The sequence below is a fragment of the Euprymna scolopes genome, chromosome 38, assembly GCF_053919585.1.
Source record: "Euprymna scolopes isolate OS-2025 chromosome 38, ASM5391958v1, whole genome shotgun sequence".
NCBI classification, from domain to species: Eukaryota; Metazoa; Mollusca; class Cephalopoda; order Sepiida; family Sepiolidae; genus Euprymna; species Euprymna scolopes.
This window is the reverse complement of record NC_136519.1, coordinates 83,224,373-83,244,544: the sequence shown is the minus strand read 5'-3', so window position 1 is coordinate 83,244,544 and position 20,172 is coordinate 83,224,373. Positions and strand designations below refer to the sequence as shown.

Below are 20,172 nucleotides of genomic sequence, written 5' to 3'. Positions count from 1 at the left end.
GTCGGTGGGGCATTAGAATACGCCGACTGCCCCCCTGCAGAGGGTAAAAGTACCACAATGGGGGTCCTGGATATGACCTTAAACTATATCCAGTGGTGAGGCCCCAGCTTGTGGGCTTTGGGGAGTGTGGAGCCACCCTTTAATTACCATTGCTCCCAGGTCCACTCTGACCCGGAGTGGCAGTACCTGTTAGGGTCCCAACTATGGGTTAAATAGAAACCAACATGAAAACAAACAAATATATTCTATTAAAAAAAATTTTTCTTCAAAATCTTTGGATTCGGCATTAAATAACCCGAAAAGGGTTGATATGCGGTAAAACAAAAACAACCAACCAACCAACCAACCACATACACACACAAATACACATTGCTTTTTTATTATAGAGGGGGATTATTCTGTTAATATAAGATCGGCAAGGGGGCAGACAATTGACTTTCCACACTATAGAAAAGAAAAAACTTGGAAAATTAAGACATTCATAAGTTTTTGAGGATGTTGAAAACGAAAATAACGTTTAAAATTCCAGCAAACGAGTAGTTTCCAAGATATGAAGAAATGTTAGTTTAAAGAAAGTGGGGTATCACTTTTCTATAATAATTTAACGTATAATGATCACCCACTTTATGGCCACCACTAGTGTAAAACTTGAATTTACGCTGCTGAAATACACATTTGCCGAATTTTTGTTGGAGGAGCGTCAACGTGTGGGTACTCAATTTACGTAAAATTCTTGAGGGGAGCTTGAGGAAACAGGTATTAGAGAGTTTGGCGTTAAATAACCCGAAAAGGGTTGATATGCCGTAAAACAAAAACAACCAACCAACCAACCACACACACACATACACACACACACACACACACAAATAAATACACATTGCTTTTTTATTATAGAGGGGGATTATTCTGTTATACCATTGACTGCACAAACATCACAAGACTTTGAGCAAAGAATGTTGCAGTTTAGAATGACATGACGATTTCAAACGACAATTGAATCTGTAAATAGAATTTGACATAGTATTCTGTATTCAGTCCAGAGTTTTTGCAAATGAAAATGTTTTTTATACGTAACAGTTTTTCCTTTTTTTTCTTTAAATTTAAATTGTTTAACTTTTTTGTTCTTTTCAATCTTTTTCTTATCATTTTTTTTCACTTAAAATAATAATTTTTCATTAATTTGCATTTTTTGTATATTAAGTTTTTACATATTTTTAAAAAAAAAAGATTTGTAGTTTTAAGTGTTTTATTTATTTTTTTTTTTTTTCCAGTTTTAGTTTCTTTTTTGGCCTTTTTATATTTAAAAAAATTTTCGTTTTTTTTTTTTTTTTTTTCATATTTAAAAAATTTTCACAGTTGTTTCCTCCTTTTTATTTTAATTTTTCATGTTTTTTTTCATAATTTAAAAAGTGTGTCTTATTTTTTAGTTTTCATATTTTTTAGTTCTTTTTATATTTATTTTTTTTTTATATTTTCTCATAGGTTTTCTCATATTTTTTAATATTTTATATCTGTTTTTGTATTTAAGTTTTTTCATATTTTTTTTTTTATTCAAGTTTTTTCATATTTTTTTTGTATTTAAGTTTTTTCATATTTTTTTTGTATTTTAGTTTTTTCATATTTTTTTTGTATTTTAGTTTTTTCATATTTTTTTTGTATTTTAGTTTTTTCATATTTTTTTTTATTTAAGTTTTTTCATATTTTTTTGTAGTTTTAAGTGTTTTATTTATTTATTTTTTTCAGTTTTAGTTTCTTTTTGGCTTTTTTATATTTAAAAAGTTTTCATTTTTTTTCATATTTTTTAGCTTTTTCATATTTTAAAAATTTTCACATTTGTTTCCTCCTTTATTTTCATGTTTTGTAGTCTTTTTCATAATTTAATTTTATTTTTTAGTTTTCATATTTTTTAGTTCTTTTTATATTTATTTTTTTTTATATTTTCTCATGGGTTTTCTCATATTTTTTATATTTACTCTATCTTTTTTTTGTATTTTAGTTTTTTCATATTTTTTCGTTTTTTGTATTTTATTTTGGTAAAAAAAACATTTTCCTATATTTTTTCATCCTTTTTTATTTTATTTTCATATATTTCTGATTATTTGCAAACTTGTTTTGTTGATTTCAATTAAGATTTTTACGAGCATGTTAAAATGTCCTTTTGTTTAAAAAAAAAAAAAAAATCACAATAACCCTAACCATAGCACAAAAATAAATTTACTGACTTTTCTTTAATTTCAATTTTCAGGTTCTCAAATTTGGAGACAGAGGATCCAGTCGATCGGCATCCGTCTGTCAAAATTATGTCTTCTCACGGCAGAAACAGACAAAACTGTCTCATACTCTTTTTTGGCTGTATTTTGAGCCTAATTATCGGAATTTTGATAGGATGGTTTTCAAAGCCAATATCAAATCTTGAAAAAAGGTCAGTGCATAATTGTAGTTTTTTTTTCAGAATTTGTTAACAATTTGATAAGAGATTGTCACAGAAATTTGTGCACATATGTAGCTAATAATGTATGTAAATTCGTTAACATAATTGTTTACCTCGAGCGAAAAAATTAATAATTCAACTTATTAATTTTAGACTTAAATTTCCCTTGGATCAAAACCTCAACTATATCTTCGATTTTTTTTCTTTTATCATCTTTTTTTTTCTTTCATGTCTTTTTTTTATATCTTTTTTTCTTTCAAATCTTTTTTTCATATCTTTTTTTTTCATATCTTTTTTTTTCATATCTTTTTTTTTTCATATCTTTTTTTTTCATATCTTTTTTCTTTCATATCTTTTTTTTTTCATATCTTTTTTTTTTCATATCTTTTTTTTTTCATATCTTTTTTTTTCATATCTTTTTTTTTCATATCTTTTTTTTTCATATCTTTTTCTTTCATATCTTTTTTTTTCATATCTTTTTTTTTTCATATCTTTTTTCTTTCATATCTTTTTTTTTTCATATCTTTTTTTCTTTCATATCTTTTTTTTTTCATATCTTTTTTTTCTTTCATATCTTTTTTTTTTTCATATCTTTTTTCTTTCATATTTTTTTTTTCATATCTTTTTTTTTCATATCTTTTTTTTTCATATCTTTTTTTTTCATATCTTTTTTTTTTCATATTTTTTTTTTTTCATATCTTTTTTTTTTCAAATCTTTTTTTTTTCATATCTTTTTTTTTCATATCTTTTTTTTTTCATATCTTTTTTTTTCATATCTTTTTTTTTTCATATCTTTTTTCTTTCATATCTTTTTTTTTCATATCTTTTTTTTTCATATCTTTTTTTTTTCATATCTTTTTTTTTCATATCTTTTTTTTTTCATATCTTTTTTTTTCATATCTATTTTTTTCATATCTTTTTTTTTTCATATCTTTTTTTTTTCATATCTTTTTTCTTTCATATCTTTTTTCTTTCATATCTTTTTTCTTTCATATCTTTTTTTTTTCATATCTTTTTTTTCTTTCATATCTTTTTTTTCTTTCATATCTTTTTTTTCTTTCATATCTTTTTTTTCTTTCATATCTTTTTTCTTTCAGATCTTTTTTTCTCTTTAATATCTTTTTTTATCTTCACTTTTTCCTTCCACTTTCTTTTTTCATAATAAATAATATTTATATAGTTCCAATGCTATTTATTTTATATTGTTCATTTATTAATTTTATTGTCATGCTTTTCTCTCTCTCTCTCATATATATATATATATATATATATATATATATATATATATATATATATATATATATATATATAAACAGTATTTCACACGTTTCATAAACATGTTATAAACACGCTCTGTTCATTTATCAAGCACTTTTTAATAAATACAAGAGTTTCAGTAGATTTTCATCTATGGCATTATATCGTAGTGCCACGGTTGGTAATTTCTTATGCACCCTCCCCCTGCATGGCCAGGTAGTAATTTGGCTGTTGGCGGAGGGATACATAGAAATGCAGCTCAGAATTTCCTTTCCTTTTCTTTGTTCTCTTTTCGTCTGGACTGCATGAGGTGAGCACGTATTTTCTGTCCCTCTGTAGATGAGAGGAAGGGGAGCCGAGCTACCCACCTCCTCTCATCATTAGTTAGGTTAGTTAGTTTTAAGGAGCTAATTGTGTTCAGTTTATTGTACGAAAACATTTGTAGAATTAAATAGTTAAAATCTTATACATACAATTGTGTCATGCGGTGTTTCTGCCTGTATTGAACGTCTGCCTAAGGCCAACGGAAGCGGGCCTGAAGACGAAGAAGATTCCATACAGAATGACACCAGAGTGGGGGAGATGGCCACACCCAATATTTCAGGTATGCCTTTGATCTTACCTCTGACAAAATACGTCTAATCGACAGATCTTCATACGCGGACTGTTTCCATGACATTTAGTGTAACACGTGGGTCGGTCACACGCCAGTGACCGGCTGATCATATTATACATCTAAGAAACTATATAACTATTATATATATATATATATATATATTAGTGATGGGATGATTCCAATACAATTCACAATTCCGTGCTAAATTTCCAATTCTGATACAATTACCGATTCCGATTCCACTTCTTTATCAATCTACAATTATTCAACTATAAGATTGTTATTATCCCAGTTTTTCATAAAAACGTGTTAAATATGCAGATATTTTCCTAAACGTCAAAATACACTTATGGATAGTGATCTATCGATTTTAGTTTTACTTGTATTTTAAAATCAATGAATATTTATTATTTTATCAATATTAACAGCAATGAAAGATTTTACTTTAAATAAAAGCAAATAAAAAAGACAAAAGAATCGTTTTGGCATCGGAAAATAGGCACCAATATTTCCGATACCTCAAAATGTTCCGATTTTTATGATTCCCAATTCCGATTTCGATTAATCATCCCATTATATAGTTTGTTTGTTATACAAGCATTATTGGTTACATATGTGCAGACATGTTTCAGTGGAATCCCAATTGAAAGAGACCACTTCATCAAACTAAACAAGGGCCAAAATCTCACCCATTTTTTGGTTTGATGAAGTGGTCTCTTTGATATGAGACTCCACCGAAACATGTATGCACATATGTAACCAATAATGTTTGTATAATAAATAGATTATATATCAGCTCTGTCCTCCATTGAGCACTTTTTAATAATCACACAGGTTTCATTGGAAACGAATCTATACAACCATTATATATATATATATATATATATATATATATAATTTTAAACTGAAATACGTAAATTTTAAATTGAAATATATATATATCATATATATAATTTTAAATTGAAATACGTAAATTTTAAATTGAAATATATATATATATATATATATATATTATATATAATTTTAAATTGAAATATATATATATTATATATATAATTTTAAATTGAAATATATATATATATTATATATATAATTTTAAATTGAAATATATATATATTATATATATAATTTTAAATTGAAATACGTAAATTTTAAATTGAAGTATATATATATATATAATTTTAAATTGAAATACGTAAATTTTAAATTGAAATATATATATATATTATATATATAATTTTAAATTGAAATACGTAAATTTTAAATTGAAATATATATTATATATATAATTTTAAATTGAAATATATATATATATTATATATATAATTTTAAATTGAAATATATATATATATATATATATAATTGTAAATTGAAATACGTAAATTTTAAATTGAAAAATATATATATATATATATATTATATATATAATTTTAAATTGAAATACGTAAATTTTAAATTGAAATATATATATATATATTATATATATAATTTTAAATTAAAATACGTAAATTTTAAATTGAAATATATATATTTTAAATTGAAATACATATAAAGGGCATTTGAAAGCCGAATTAAGAATGCAATATTATGAAAATAATCAAGTATTTATTTATTTAAAATTAATATATTTCGGAGTTATAATCTTTCGTCAGAATTTTATATTTTTTTTTGAATTTTTTAAGTTGGAGAAAAAAAAAGTTAATGCAGATTCCACGTGCTGCTATCTGCGGTGTTGTTTTTGAAATGACAGAAGAATGCATCTTGCAACGCGATTTGAAATTCAGGGTAGTGTTTCCCATATTAGAAGTATTGATTGAATTTTTAATTGAAATACGTTTAAAAAACGAATTAACGCAATATGAAAATTAAAAAGTACTACAGATATCGCAGAATCTACGTTAACTTTTTTTTTTCTCTTCAACTTAACAATCATGGCCAGGAAAAAAAAATACCCATAAAATTCTGACAAACTAATAAATACTTGTTTATTTTCATATTGCATTGTTAATTCGGCTTTCAAACGGACTTTATTTTTGGCGTCACTGTATATATGATTTAATAAAAATGAATGGTTTTTCTCAATCTTACAGGTCAGGAAATATCACTCCACTTCCAAGAACACAGAATGACTCCCTTGAAGCGTAAGTTTTTTTTTTTTTTTGATCTTCCCTACAACCTTTTTCCCCACAGGAGAGACGTTGCGAACCTGTCTTTGTTTTATCATTACTTCAATGGCAATGGTTCTGAATATGACCTTAAACTATATCCAGTGGTGAGGCCCCAGCTTGCAGGCTTTGGGGAGTGTGGAGCCACCCTTTAATTGGCATTGCTCCCAGGTCCACTCTAACCCAGAGTGGTAGTACCTGTTATGTTAAAAACAGAAACCGGCTTGAAAACAACAGATATATTCTATTTTAAAAATTTTTATTCCAAATCTTTGGATTCGGCATTAAATAACCTGAAAAGGGTTGATATGCCGTAAAACAAAAACAACCAACTACAAGGAGGGGTCACTTTTTTCATAGACATGTTTGCAAAGTCATCATGCACCTTGCAATGAAAAAGCTTAATTTGAATGGCGGCAACGTTGTATGTCACAGTGGCCGCAGCAATTAAATGTTTTCTTTTTTTGTTTCACCTCCTTTTCCTCTTAGCGTTACAGGTTCGAGCCTGCCTGCCTGCCTGCCTACTTACTTGTTTTTTTTTGTTTTTTTTTTGCACTTGCACAGGTACTCATATTTGGGGGAGGGGGTAAATTTTTTTTTTTTTTTTTTTTTTTTTGAAACATTTTTTTAAGGGCTTCGTTGATCAATACCCTTACAATAAAAATCTCTCCACACCCAAGCAATGCCGGGTAGTTCCGCTAGTTAATTATAAATAATAGATAATTTATACAGTAATACATAAAGAATAAAAATACATAGTGATATTCATAACTACAAATAAAATAGGTTAAGGCTCCAAAATTCATACTAAATCTGTCTGCAAGGACCCATGGAGCAATGGTTAGAGTATTTGGAAAACTTGATTGTAAAAGTGATATTCTCCTTAAGGTTGAAAGTTCAATTCTTAGTGTTGGCAACTGAAAAATACAATTGCGAATTACTTAGTACCTCTACGACAAAACGAGAGCATGCTACCCCTGTTAAGTAAATAAAAGGTTCCGTTTGAAATTCTGTCAAAATTCTTGAGTTCAATAAAGTAAACCTGGAGAAGGTCGGAGGTTACATCGACTGAAATGTCGTGAAAATAAGATGAATTCAAATGATACGAATAACGAATTCTCATCTGCAAAAATTTAGAAATGTAAACGCTTATGAAAAAAAAAAAAAATTTATGATGTATGTACTTCTTCACGGAACAAAGATGTCATATTCCAAAATTCACGTGGATTTGGCTCGTAAACAAAAATATTTAGTTGTAAAAGGTCAACTTAAGATAAATTTATCCATAGAGCGCTGTAGAGTGATTATCTTCACATGTAAATTTAATGTAAAAATGATCACCTATTTCCGAAGCAGATAGCGTTTTTAAGAACATGTAAACAAATATTTTTTAAACTGTTTTTTTTATTTTTTTTTTTTTTAATTTATTTAAAGGAAGATGAATAAATAGATGATTGTTCGTTTTTCTAGGATTTACCTTATGGAAAAAAACAAAACAAAAAAAAACATGGCCTCTAGAGGCTAGTGCATGAAGGTGAACGCTGCAGATAAATAGATGGTTCAACCCATATGATCTGAGCTGGAAGTACAGTACACTATTTCATGTATTATATTTTTGTAAAAAAAGAATAGTTATTTATCTAATATATAAAAGTCTATATGTATGTCTGTCTTTCTCCATATTTTCAAACTCTATCTCTTCCGAATCTAAAAGTCGCAGAGCAGCGCTAGGAGCCTCAACTGATTGGATTTTTTACGGGTTCTTTTATGGATTGTTAGCCGGTTAAAATAATTTTTTTAAGGGGTCAAGTATGGGTCAAGAAAAAGGGTCAAAATTGAAAAAAATTGTTGTTCATTTTGTACATTCGTCTTATTTTATTTTTAATTTTTAATCAGTTCATATGCAGGTCACGTTGATACGGTGGTAACGTCACCAGCTTTGAATGCTACAGTTTTGATTTCGGTTTCGATTCTAGCTGATGCCATCCAAAAAAAAATTTTTTTTTTTTTTTTTTTTTTTTACTTTTAAAATCACGACTATAATAAAATATAGTCGGTTAAAATAGTTTTTTTAGCAGTCAAAAATGCGTCAAAATTGACAAAAATTGTTATACATTCTTTGCATTCATCTTAGTTTATTTTAAATTTTTAATCAGTTCATATGCGTGTTATGTTGGTACGGTGGTAACGTCACCAGCTTTGAATGATACAGTTGCAGTTTCGATTCTAACTGATGGCACCAAAAGACTTTCTTTTTTTTTTTTTTTTTTTTTAAATTTTAAAATCATGATTCTATAATAATATGCTTTACTATAATATCTGGACAAATTGAAATTTAAGTTTATTTTATGCCCGGGCAAAGCTGGGCGCGCCACCCCACTCGCTAGTCTTTTAATGTATTTTTCAGCAGAAAAAATTCCTCTGCACACTTCAGAAATATAGGAAATAGATAATTCTTTTTCCATGTTTATTTGATTTGATAATGCCTGGGAGTATTAATATATGACACCTGAGAACGCATCCTCCAAACTTCTCAGCTTAACATTGACAGGCAGCATGAACATATATAAACTGAGGACATTGCCAAACCTGCTGTATTTTTAAATTTTTCTATAAATTGGCAGTGAGAAGACTTTCTTTTTAACAAAGGAATTATCACTTATCAAGGCCTGGAGGCTACTCAAGGATAAGGGTTAATGAGTGTATGGTAGACAATGGGAAAATATCGTTGTAATCGTTAGTAATAGAAATTTGGTAAATTGTATTACTTAAGGGGATGGCCCATCAAGAACTTGCTTACGTTGGACTTGAAAACTATCAAATTGTAGTCAGTTGGAAAGCAGGAAAACGGAACAGAGTTCCACCGGCGTGCAGTTCTAAAAAAGAAGCTTTGTTTATGCAATCTATGTTTAGGTTTAGACACGGATAAAGAGTGGGGGAAATTATTGATAGTGGTTTCAGCTAGACGAGTGTTTTTAATGAAATTCAGGCCAGGGGAGACCATAGATTGGAGCTCAGACGAGCACTTGCCATGAAAATAACGATAAAGCAGAGACAGGCTCGCAACGTCTCTTCTGTGGGAAAGAGGTTTAATATTTTAGTGTTTTCACATGTAAATTTAATGTAAAATGTTCACCCATTTCTGAAGCAGATAGCGTTTTTAAGAACATATAAACAAATATTATTTTTTAAACTGTTTTTTTTTTTTTTTTAAGGAAGGTCAAGATCAAAGTGTAGTATCTGTTCTTCAGATGCTGCACTTCCATTTCTTGTTCTCTTTCAGTGGAAGAGAAATTCTTCACGACTGAGACAATTTTTATTTTCGTACCTTTTTTCCACGTTAAAAAACGACCCTGGTGTCCAACTCTGTCCCGTGGGGAGGCATAGTAAATAGGTACCTTATGGGGGAAAAAAAAAAGCTAGAGGCTAGCACATGAACGTGGGGGAAGGGTCACAGATAAATAGTTGGCCCAACCCATGTGATTTGGGCTGGAAGGGCAATAATTCTCGAAAGTGGGTTGCCGCTATTTCATGCATGATATTTTTGTAAAAAAAAAAAAAAAAAAAAAAAAAAGTAGTTATTTATCTTTTATTTTTATCTTTATTAATATTTTATCTTTTTTTAATGTATTTTTCAGCAGAAAAAAAATATTCTGCTCACTTCAGAAATATAGATAAGATTTTTTTTTAAATTTTATTTTTATATGTTTAAACACAATAGCCTTAAAAGTCTATTGTTTGCATAATGTTCAATGTATTAATAAACCTTTGTAAGTAATTTTAACGTCTTTAAACTGCCAATTAAAAAATCAAATGCAAAAAAAAAAAAAAGACTCAAAAATAGTTTAAATCATAAAAAACTCAAGCAAATACGTAATTGTGTTTGGTTAACAGTCATCGTGAGAAACTGGTTGAATGGTTTTAATTTCTTCATTATTCTTCCCCAACCAGTTAACTATGAAATATCACGTTTACTGCTTTTGGGTAACCGTTACTTATTATACGATTTTTTTTTATGTTCCATTTAAAAAAAAAAAAAATGAGATGTTAGTATGTGTTAATAGTTACGTAGTTTCTTTTTTTTATTAATACGGTTTCAAATGACTGAGCAAGTTGATCTGAATAATTTTAACGTCTTTAGTTTAAAATTACAGAATATGTAAAAGATTTTAAAATAGATTAAATCGTAAACATATTTGTTTTTGTTTGAAAACAATTCCAACTTGGGGTTTGTATTACTGTACACATAGATTCGAAAAAGTTGTCAAAAAACAAATACATAACAAATGTTATCAAAGGCAAGATAAATTACTTTTCTACCAAACTGGATATATTTTTCGTGTTTTTATTCAATGTAACATGTTTATTCAGCTCGAAAAACATACAGTGTTTACCGATGTATTGGAAAATTCAAGATGGCGTCTGACTCCCTCTTTAACACGGTAAGTTTGGGAAAAGGTGTTATAAATAAAAAAACTAGAAAAAATACTATTAAAACCCCGCCGAATATATGTCAAGCTATGTCACGGTAACATATATTGAGCGAGTTTTTAACAGTATTTTATCCAGTTTTTTATTTATAACACCTTTTCCCAAACTTACCGTGTTAAAGAGGGAGTCAGACGCCATCTTGAATTTTCCAATATATCGGTAAACACTGTATGTTTTTCGAGCTGAATAAACATGTTACATTGAATAAAAACACGAAAAATATATCCAGTTTGGTAGAAAAGTAACTTATCTTGCCTTTGATAACATTTATTTGTTATGTATTTGTTTTTTTGACAACTTTTTCGAATCTATGTGTACAGTAATACAAACCCCCAACTTGCTATGAAAAATGAAAATAAAATTTGTAAAATGCCGATGTAAAAAAAAAAAAAAGCAAAAGTTTCATAACTTTGTTTTATTTGATTACACATGCACAAACGTTTGCCAACCGGAAGCTGTAATGAATGGATGATTTCAATGGCCAAGCAAGACGATTCGAGTTTTATAATATAATAGATAGACACTACTTGGTCTGAAATTGGGCGATCATTTTTTTACAAAGGGGTTACTACATATCAAGGCCCGAGAGCCACTCGAGGATAAAGGTTAATGTATGTTAGTCATTGGAATAGTTGTGTAATAATCGTTTGTGGTGGAAATTTGGAATAATTCGATTATTTATGAGGTTCAATAAGAACTTGCTTACGTTGATTTTGAAGACGACAATATTGTAGTCAGCTGGAAAGTAGACCAGTGGAATAGAGTTCCACAGACGAGCAGTTCTAGGAAAGAAGCTTCGCTGATGGAATCCACGTTTAGGTTTAGGCACCGATAGAAAGTGAGGTAGTTTTTGGATAGTCATTTTAGTTAGATGAGTGTTTTCTGTGAAAGATTGGCGATGGGGGGGGGACCATAGACTGGAGCTCAGTCGAACACTTGCCATGAAAATAACGATAGAGCAGAGACAAGCTCTTAGCGTCTCTTTTACGGAAAAAAGGTTGCTAGATTATGAAATTGATTTTGAACTCTGTCAAAGCAGAATAGGGTGCTTTGAACAGCTCCTACCCAGATGTTGCAATAGTACTCTATCCTAGGATGTACTTGGCTCTTATACAGATAGAGAATTGCATCGTCAGAGAGACGAACCCGACAAACAGCAAAATTCCACCCCTACACCATAGAGATCCCCAGATGCCAGAAAGTCTTCTACTCTAATAGTTTCTTCCCAAAAACTGTTTCCCTCCGGACTACAACTTGGATGTCTTCAAGTCCAATGTTAACAAATTCCTAATGAACCGCCCCCTTAATTAAACACTTCATCAAATCTCCACACTAACGTAATGTACTTGCAATAACCCTTATTCCTGAGTGGCTTCCGGGCCTTGATAAGTGGTGATCAATGTGTAAAAAAAAAAAAAAAAAAAATTTGCTTCTGGGTTCGTGCTTCCCGAACTGTACTGACATGCAAACGTTTAAGTGTAATGCAAACTGTCATCTTGCTGCTAAACTCCCTACGTAGTATTGCTGCAATTATGTCCCAGACAGTAGCCCCCTATATCAAAGTGGCACCGAGCCTTGTTTGAGGTGAAAATGCTATTTAAAAAAAAAAAAATATCTACTGAAGTGGTTGAGTGAGCCAACCATTTTTTAGTGACATTTGCAACGGATTTGATGTGTTCCATTTCAGATCATGAGTTATCACCTAAAAAAGTAGAATCTCAATGGGGTGAGGGGAAGGTTGGTTGGTTGTTTTTGTTTTACGGCATATCAACCCTTTTCGGGTTATTTAATGACAAATCCAAAGATTTTGAAGAAAAATTTTTTTAATAGAATATATTTGTTGTTTTTACGTCGGTTTCTATTTAACACATAGTTGGGACCCTAACAGGTACCACCACTCCGGGTCAGAGTGGACCTGGGAGCAATGGTAATTAAAGGGTGGCTCCACACTCCCCAAAGTCCACAAGCTGGGGCCTCACCACTGGATAGAGTTTAAGGTCATATCTAGGACCCCTATTGAGGGACTTTTACCCTCTGCAGGGGGGGCAGTCGGCATATTCTAATGCCCCACCGACAGGGCCAGAGGGGAAGGTAATCAACATAATGTTCTCTGGTAATACTTTTTTTATTATTATTATTATTATTATTATTATTATTGTTTAATTTTGAATTGTGTGTTTTCTCTTCCTCAGGGATGATCCTATCAAAACGCTTTTAGCACAGATAGACAAAGAAAATATTAGAAGAAACCTTCGGTAAGTAAAACTGATCCTGCTACCTCAACTGTTCTGCATCTATTAATTCAAGCCATCCTTTCATCATCATCATCATTGGTTTAACATCTGTTAACATGCTGGTGTGTGTTGGATGACTTTCAGAAATTGACATCCAAACTAACCTATCTCTGGCCAGGTCTTAGATATTCTTCTTTTTCTTGAGGTTAGTCTTATTACTTGCTCTGGAAAATTATGTTTAGACATTTTTATCAATAAATATCAAAACAAATTGTCAGCATCAACATCGTTGGCATCATTAGCATTGTCAGCATCATCATCATTAGCATTGTCAGCATCATCATCATCATCATTAGCATCGGCAGCATCATCATCATTAGCATTGTCAGAATCATCATCATTAGCATTGTCAGCATCATCATCATTGGCATTGTCAGCATCATCATCATAGGAATCATTAGCATCGGCAGCATCATCATCATTGGCATTGTCAGCATCATCATCATTAGCATTGTCAGCATCATCATCATTGGCATTGTCAGCATCATCATCATTAGCATCATCATCATCATTAGCATTGTCAGCATCATCATCATCATTAGCATTGTCATCATCATCATCATTGGCATTGTCAGCATCATCATCATCATTAGCATCGGTAGCATCATCATCATTAGCATCATCATCATCATTAGCATTGTCAGCATCATCATCATCATTAGCATTGTCAGCATCATCATCATTGGCATTGTCAGCATCATCATCATCATTAGCATCGGTAGCATCATCATCATTAGCATTGTCAGCATCATCATCATTGGCATTGTCAGCATCATCATCATCGGCATCATTAGCATTGTCAGCATCATCATCATTGGCATTGTCAGCATCATCATCATCATCATTAGCATTGTCAGCATCATCATCATTAGCATTGTCAGCATCATCATCATCATTAGCATTGTCATCATCATCATCATCATTAGCATTGTCATCGTCATCATCATTAGCATTGTCATCATCATCATCATCGGCATCATTAGCATCGGCAGCATCATCATCATTAGCATTGTCAGCATCATCATCATTGGCATTGTCAGCATCATCATCATCATCATCAGCATCATAATCATTAGCATTGTCAGCATCATCATCATCATCATTAGCATCGGCAGCATCATCATCATTAGCATTGTCAGCATCATCATCATTGGCATTGTCAGCATCATCATCATCATCATCAGCATCATAATCATTAGCATTGTCAGCATCATCATCATCATCATCATTAGCATCGGCAGCATCATCATCATTAGCATTGTCAGCATCATCATCATCATTAGCATTGTCAGCATCATCATCATCATCATCATTAGCATTGTCAGCATCATCATCATTGGCATTGTCAGCATCATCATCATCATTAGCATTGTCAGCATCATCATCATTGGCATTGTCAGCATCATCATCATCATTAGCATCGTCAGCATCATCATCATCGGCATCATTAGCATCATCATCATTAGCATTGTCAGCATCATCATCATTGGCATTGTCAGCATCATCATCATCATCATCATTAGCATCATCATCATCATCATTAGCATTGTCAGCATCATCATCATTGGCATTGTCAGCATCATCATCATCATCATCATTAGCATTGTCAGCATCATCATCATTGGCATTGTCAGCATCATCATCATCGGCATCATTAGCATTGTCAGCATCATCATCATTAGCATTGTCAGCATCATCATCATTAGCATTGTCAGCATCATCATCATTGGCATTGTCAGCATCATCATCATCATCATCATTAGCATCATCATCATCATCATTGGCATTGTCAGCATCATCATCATCATCATCATTAGCATTGTCAGCATCATCATCATTGGCATTGTCAGCATCATCATCATCGGCATCATTAGCATTGTCAGCATCATCATCATTAGCATTGTCAGCATCATCATCATTAGCATTGTCAGCATCATCATCATTAGCATTGTCAGCATCATCATCATTGGCATTGTCAGCATCATCATCATTAGCATTGTCAGCATCATCATCATCATTGAGCCTACTAGACTTTTTTCTCACAACTTGCCCTGAACTATATTCAGTTTCTATTCTGTCGCCTCTTGGATCTTCCGACCACTCTGTTGTATCAATTAAGATAAAAATGAAATGTAATAAGTCCCCAGACGTACCTCTCCATCGTACAGTATATCGATACACTAAGGCTGACTGGGATAGCTTCCGTACATTTATATCTGATCTACCTCTGCATTCCATGTTTAAAAAGGATGTGTGTGTCCTCTATAGTATTAGACCTGACTAAATGGTTAATTGTAGGTATTGACCATTTCATACCCTCTAAAAAGTTTCAGCAAAAACCTAACAGCCAGCCATGGTTCTCTCCAGAATGTGCTGCTGCCATTGCGCACAGAAATCACTTTTTCCACTGCTTCAAACGTAATAGATGTATGGAAACTAAAGCCGTTTTCAGGACTGCCAGCCACCATTGTAAGAAAGTAATAAGGAACGCAAGAGAGTTGTATGCTCAATCTGTTAAGTCCAAAGTAGCTGAGCAGCGGCTTGGTTCCCACCAGTTTTGGCAAATAGCAAACAGAATCCTGAACAGAAGAAACTCTTTGTCAAGAACTTTGCAGCTAATTCTACCCTTTGCGACCAAGGCCGCCAACCCCCAATATTTCCTCCTGTATCAGAAAACACGCTATGTGATATACGTATATCTGTACGTGATGTTGCCAAGCTAATCAAAAACCTTGATTCCAGTAAAGCAACTGGCCCTGACGGTATTCCAGTTATTATACTCACAAAACTTCAACCTGAACTAGCGCCCATACTTACAAAGCTGTTTAAACGTTGTCTTAAGGAGAAGAGTTTCCCATCTCCCTGGAAAATCTCATCAGTATGCCCTGTATTTAAGAATAATAAGGTGATCGCTCATCCCCCTCTCAGTACAGGCCAATAAGTCTCCTGTGCGTCATGAGTAAGTTGCTAGAATCTGTGTTAAATACAGAAGTAATCAACCATCTCAACAAAAATAACCTTCTTAGTGACACTCAATATGGTTTCCGTTCTGCTAGATCTACAGCAGATGTGCTTACAGTTATATCGTATAGGATTAGCAAATCTCTCGACGGTGGCAATCTTTCTAGGGCAATTGCTCTTGACATATCTAAAGCCTTTGATAGGGTATGGCATAAAGGTTTACTTCATAAGATCGCTAGCTATGGTATAGCTGGAAAAGTCTTCCCAATTATTAAATCATTTCTTTCTGATAGGTTCATAAGAGTAGTAGTTGAGAGGAAAAAATCAGAAGCTCACAGTATTAATGCCGGTGTCCCTCAGGGGTCCATCCTGGGCCCAACTCTTTTCCTGATCTACATTAATGATCTTCCAAATCACATCCTTACATCATTTGTAGACATTTATGCTAACGACACTACCATTTATGGTAGCACATCTAAGACAGTAAACGACCAAGTTCTCTCCAATTCTCTCTCCTCTGATCTTGAGCACGTAATACAATGGGGAAAGGAGTGGCTGGTTACTTTTAATGCATCTAAAACCAAGCTTCTCTCTTTACATCATCAACATTCTAATCCACATTTGGCATCAATTGAAATGAATGGCTCTCGTCTTCAGGAGGCCTCAAGTTTTGACAAGCTTCTGGGCTTGACCATTACTCCTGATCTTAAATGGAACACGTACATCAAATCTGTTGCCAAGGCCGCTGGAAAAATGGTGGGATCTTTCTATCAATCCAGTAGATATCTCACTGCTGATGCTATTCTCTATCTATATAAGAGCCAGGTACGTCCAAGGATGGAATACTGTTGCCACATCTGGGCAGGAGCTGCTAGAAAGGACTTGTCCTGCCTTGATAGAGTTCAAAATAGACTTCGTAGCCTCGTAGGAGATGTCCTTTTCTCCTCCTTGCAACCTCTATCTCACAGAATAGATGTTGCGAGTTTGTCTTTGATGTATCGTTATTTTCATAGAAAGTGTTCGACTGAGCTTCAATCTATGGTCCCCCCTCGCCAAACTTTCACAAGAAACACTCGTCTAGCTGTAAACACTATCAATAATTTCCCCCACTCTTTATCTGTGCCTAAACCTAAACGTAGATTCCATGAACAAAGCTTCTTTCTTAGAACTGCACGCCTGTGGAATTGTCTTCCGTTTTCCTGCTTTCCGGCTGACTACAATATGGTTGTGTTCAAGTCTAAAGTAAATAAGTTCTTGATGAGCCGTTCCATATAAGTTATCAAATTTACCAAATTTTCATTACTAATGATTACTATATTGTCCAATTTCTACTGTACACTCTTTAACCCTTATCCTTGAGTGGCCTCTGGGCCTTGATAATGTGGTGATGCCTATGTAAAAAAAAAAAAAAAAAAAAAAAAAAAACAACATCAGTTTCATATACTGGAATGCATTTGGATGACTTTTACAAACTGTTTTCCAAACTAACCTATCTCTGGCCAGGTCTTCATTTATCCATCCTTCTCTCAAATCCAATCATGTTTTCCTTGGCTTTCCTTTGTCAACTGACTCTGCAATCTCAACGGTTTTGCGTTTACTAACCAAAGCAGTCTCTTATATAATTTATATATTTTATACATAAGTAATCGTTAGGCCTATGACAACAGCATATTCTTTTCGTTGCTTTGACTCTCGAGTATATATTCGACGCAGCTACACACAGTTAATCAAACGACATCCACATAACTCTATATACAAGCATATAAGATATCACTTTGACTCTCGAGTATATATCTGACACAGTTAGACACACTTAATCAACCGAGAACCATATCACTCTACATAAAAACGTATACGATATCAATGGATATATACCTGAGAATCCAAACAAGGAAAAGAATATGCTGTTGTCATAGCCCTAGTAATCATATACAGTTTAACGTCTTTGTTGGATGGCTTTAAAAACCGACTTTCAAACTGCACCAAGTCCGATCAGGTCAGGTTAGTAATGAACTTCAAAAACAACATGAGACACAGACATTTTTAATTATAAAAAAAAATAGCAATCAATTTCTGTTGCCATAAGCAATCAATTCACAAAAGCAATATTATTGCACACTATGTAAAAAAAAAGGTTCTATTTCACAACAGCAATAATATTGAGCTCACCAATACAAAATAAATAAAAATATGCGGGCTTAAAAGATGACAACCTATAACTGCATCATATAGTGAATGTTTGTGCAGATCACTTGTCACTTGCTGTAGATTTGAGTGTGGACAATGATGATGCCCCGGTAAGGATAGGCAGTAAGAATTACATAATGAGTGCTATTTCTTTTTATATATTATCTATAATGTTCTCTATCTTGGGTTGAGCATATTGGGAAGTGATATACAAACTGCCATTAGCGTTTTAAGCGACGCTCTTTGTGTAAACAGATCGAGCAGAGGCATTTGGACGATGACAAAACATTGTTAATTCATTACCCCCACAGCAGCCGTGTAGCGCAATGTTGAGAAGCCTTGACTGTCATTTGGGCGGCCACGTTTTGATCCTGGCTTGAGGCAGTTGCCTATCTAGCCGCACTGATGAGCTGTGAAACAATGAAACAGTACTGTATGTGGATGACTATATATATGTGTGTGTGTGTGTGTGTGTGTGTATTTCCCCATCAAACAAGAAAAAATACACAAAGAAAATACAAGACAAGGCTCTGTCTGCATCGGCGTAGATATGGCAACAGTCTGGTGGTATCGTGAGATACTGCTTGGGCACTCTGGGCTAGTGATAATGCTGCTCCGGCCCCAAAACCATACCTGAACCCAGAGTCATCATCTGATGAAGGCTTTGTTGGAAGCAATGCTGCTGTAAAAGCAACAGATACTGTATAAGCATTTATATATATATATATATATATATATATATATACGACATAATCACGTTGACACACCGGTTCTCGTCAGATCACCGAAGTTAAGCAACGTTGAGCCTGGCTAATACCAGATGGGTCACCATTTGGGAATTCTAGGCGCTGTATGTGCTCTCCGCTTATCTCGGCATTGTTTCCAGTCGTCTTGTACCTCAACTTGCCACTGGTATGCAACAATGTTGACTCAGGAGAGGCGTGGTTAGAGGTTGCGCAAGTCTTGCCACACAAATTTCACGCGCAGGCACCCTTACAGTGGGTATCCATAGTCTGTTAAGACTGATGGAAGCCTTCATATATATATATATATATATATATATATATATATTTATATTTAAATGAGTCAGTAATTCCTTCTTACAGCTCAACATACTTCTATCTTATGCATGAGCAAGTCCCAACAATATATATGTATATATATTATTATTTATTCAAGGGTTGCTACAAGCAGCCATCTGTTTCAGTCAATGAGACTTCGTTAGGCGACCCTGAACTATTCGATACCATAGAAAAAAATTTATATATATATAGTCTTATTTGTAGTATTCCAAAGTTTACTGGGTTTATATAATTCAGTAATCGTTCATATACCAATAAATTTTAAGCCAAAAAAGAGAGGACATAAACTGTAAGCTACAAAATTATCATATTTCTTAATTGAGCATTCATATATTGTTTTAACAAAAACCAAAACTGCAAACAATGAAATACACTTTTTTTGTTATCAATCTATTCTTTGAAGTCCTGGTTTTTGTTAAAACAGAAAATATATATTTTTAAATATATATTTAAAATAAAATTTTACAGTCTTAAATTTCTATTCTTATATATATATATATATATATATATATATATATATATATATATATATATATATATATATATATATAAAAGAATAGAAATTTAAGACTGTAAAATTTTATTTTAAATGAATTTATTGCTCAACAGGATACTCAAATAAGATATATTGAAATTTCCTTAATCCATTAAGTTTCAAAGAAATGCGTTCTTCTCATTAGAGAAAAGA

The 20,172-nt window shown here is 32.1% G+C and overlaps 1 protein-coding gene and 1 pseudogene across 7 annotated transcripts in view; both read left to right on the top strand.

Moving 5' to 3' along the window:
• The window catches only part of LOC145263231 (N-acetylated-alpha-linked acidic dipeptidase 2-like), a 544,830-nt gene that overhangs the window by 427,446 nt on the left and 97,212 nt on the right, over positions 1 to 20,172 (top strand). For all 7 annotated transcript variants that reach the window (XM_080120318.1, XM_080120321.1, XM_080120317.1 and 4 more), the window contains exons 2-4: positions 2,246 to 2,422; positions 6,395 to 6,445; positions 13,153 to 13,215. In XM_080120318.1, coding sequence (XP_079976444.1) covers positions 2,246 to 2,422; positions 6,395 to 6,445; positions 13,153 to 13,215 — 291 coding nt within the window. The remainder of the gene's footprint in view (positions 1 to 2,245; positions 2,423 to 6,394; positions 6,446 to 13,152; positions 13,216 to 20,172) is intronic.
• Positions 19,143 to 19,259, top strand: LOC145263520 (5S ribosomal RNA; annotated as a pseudogene).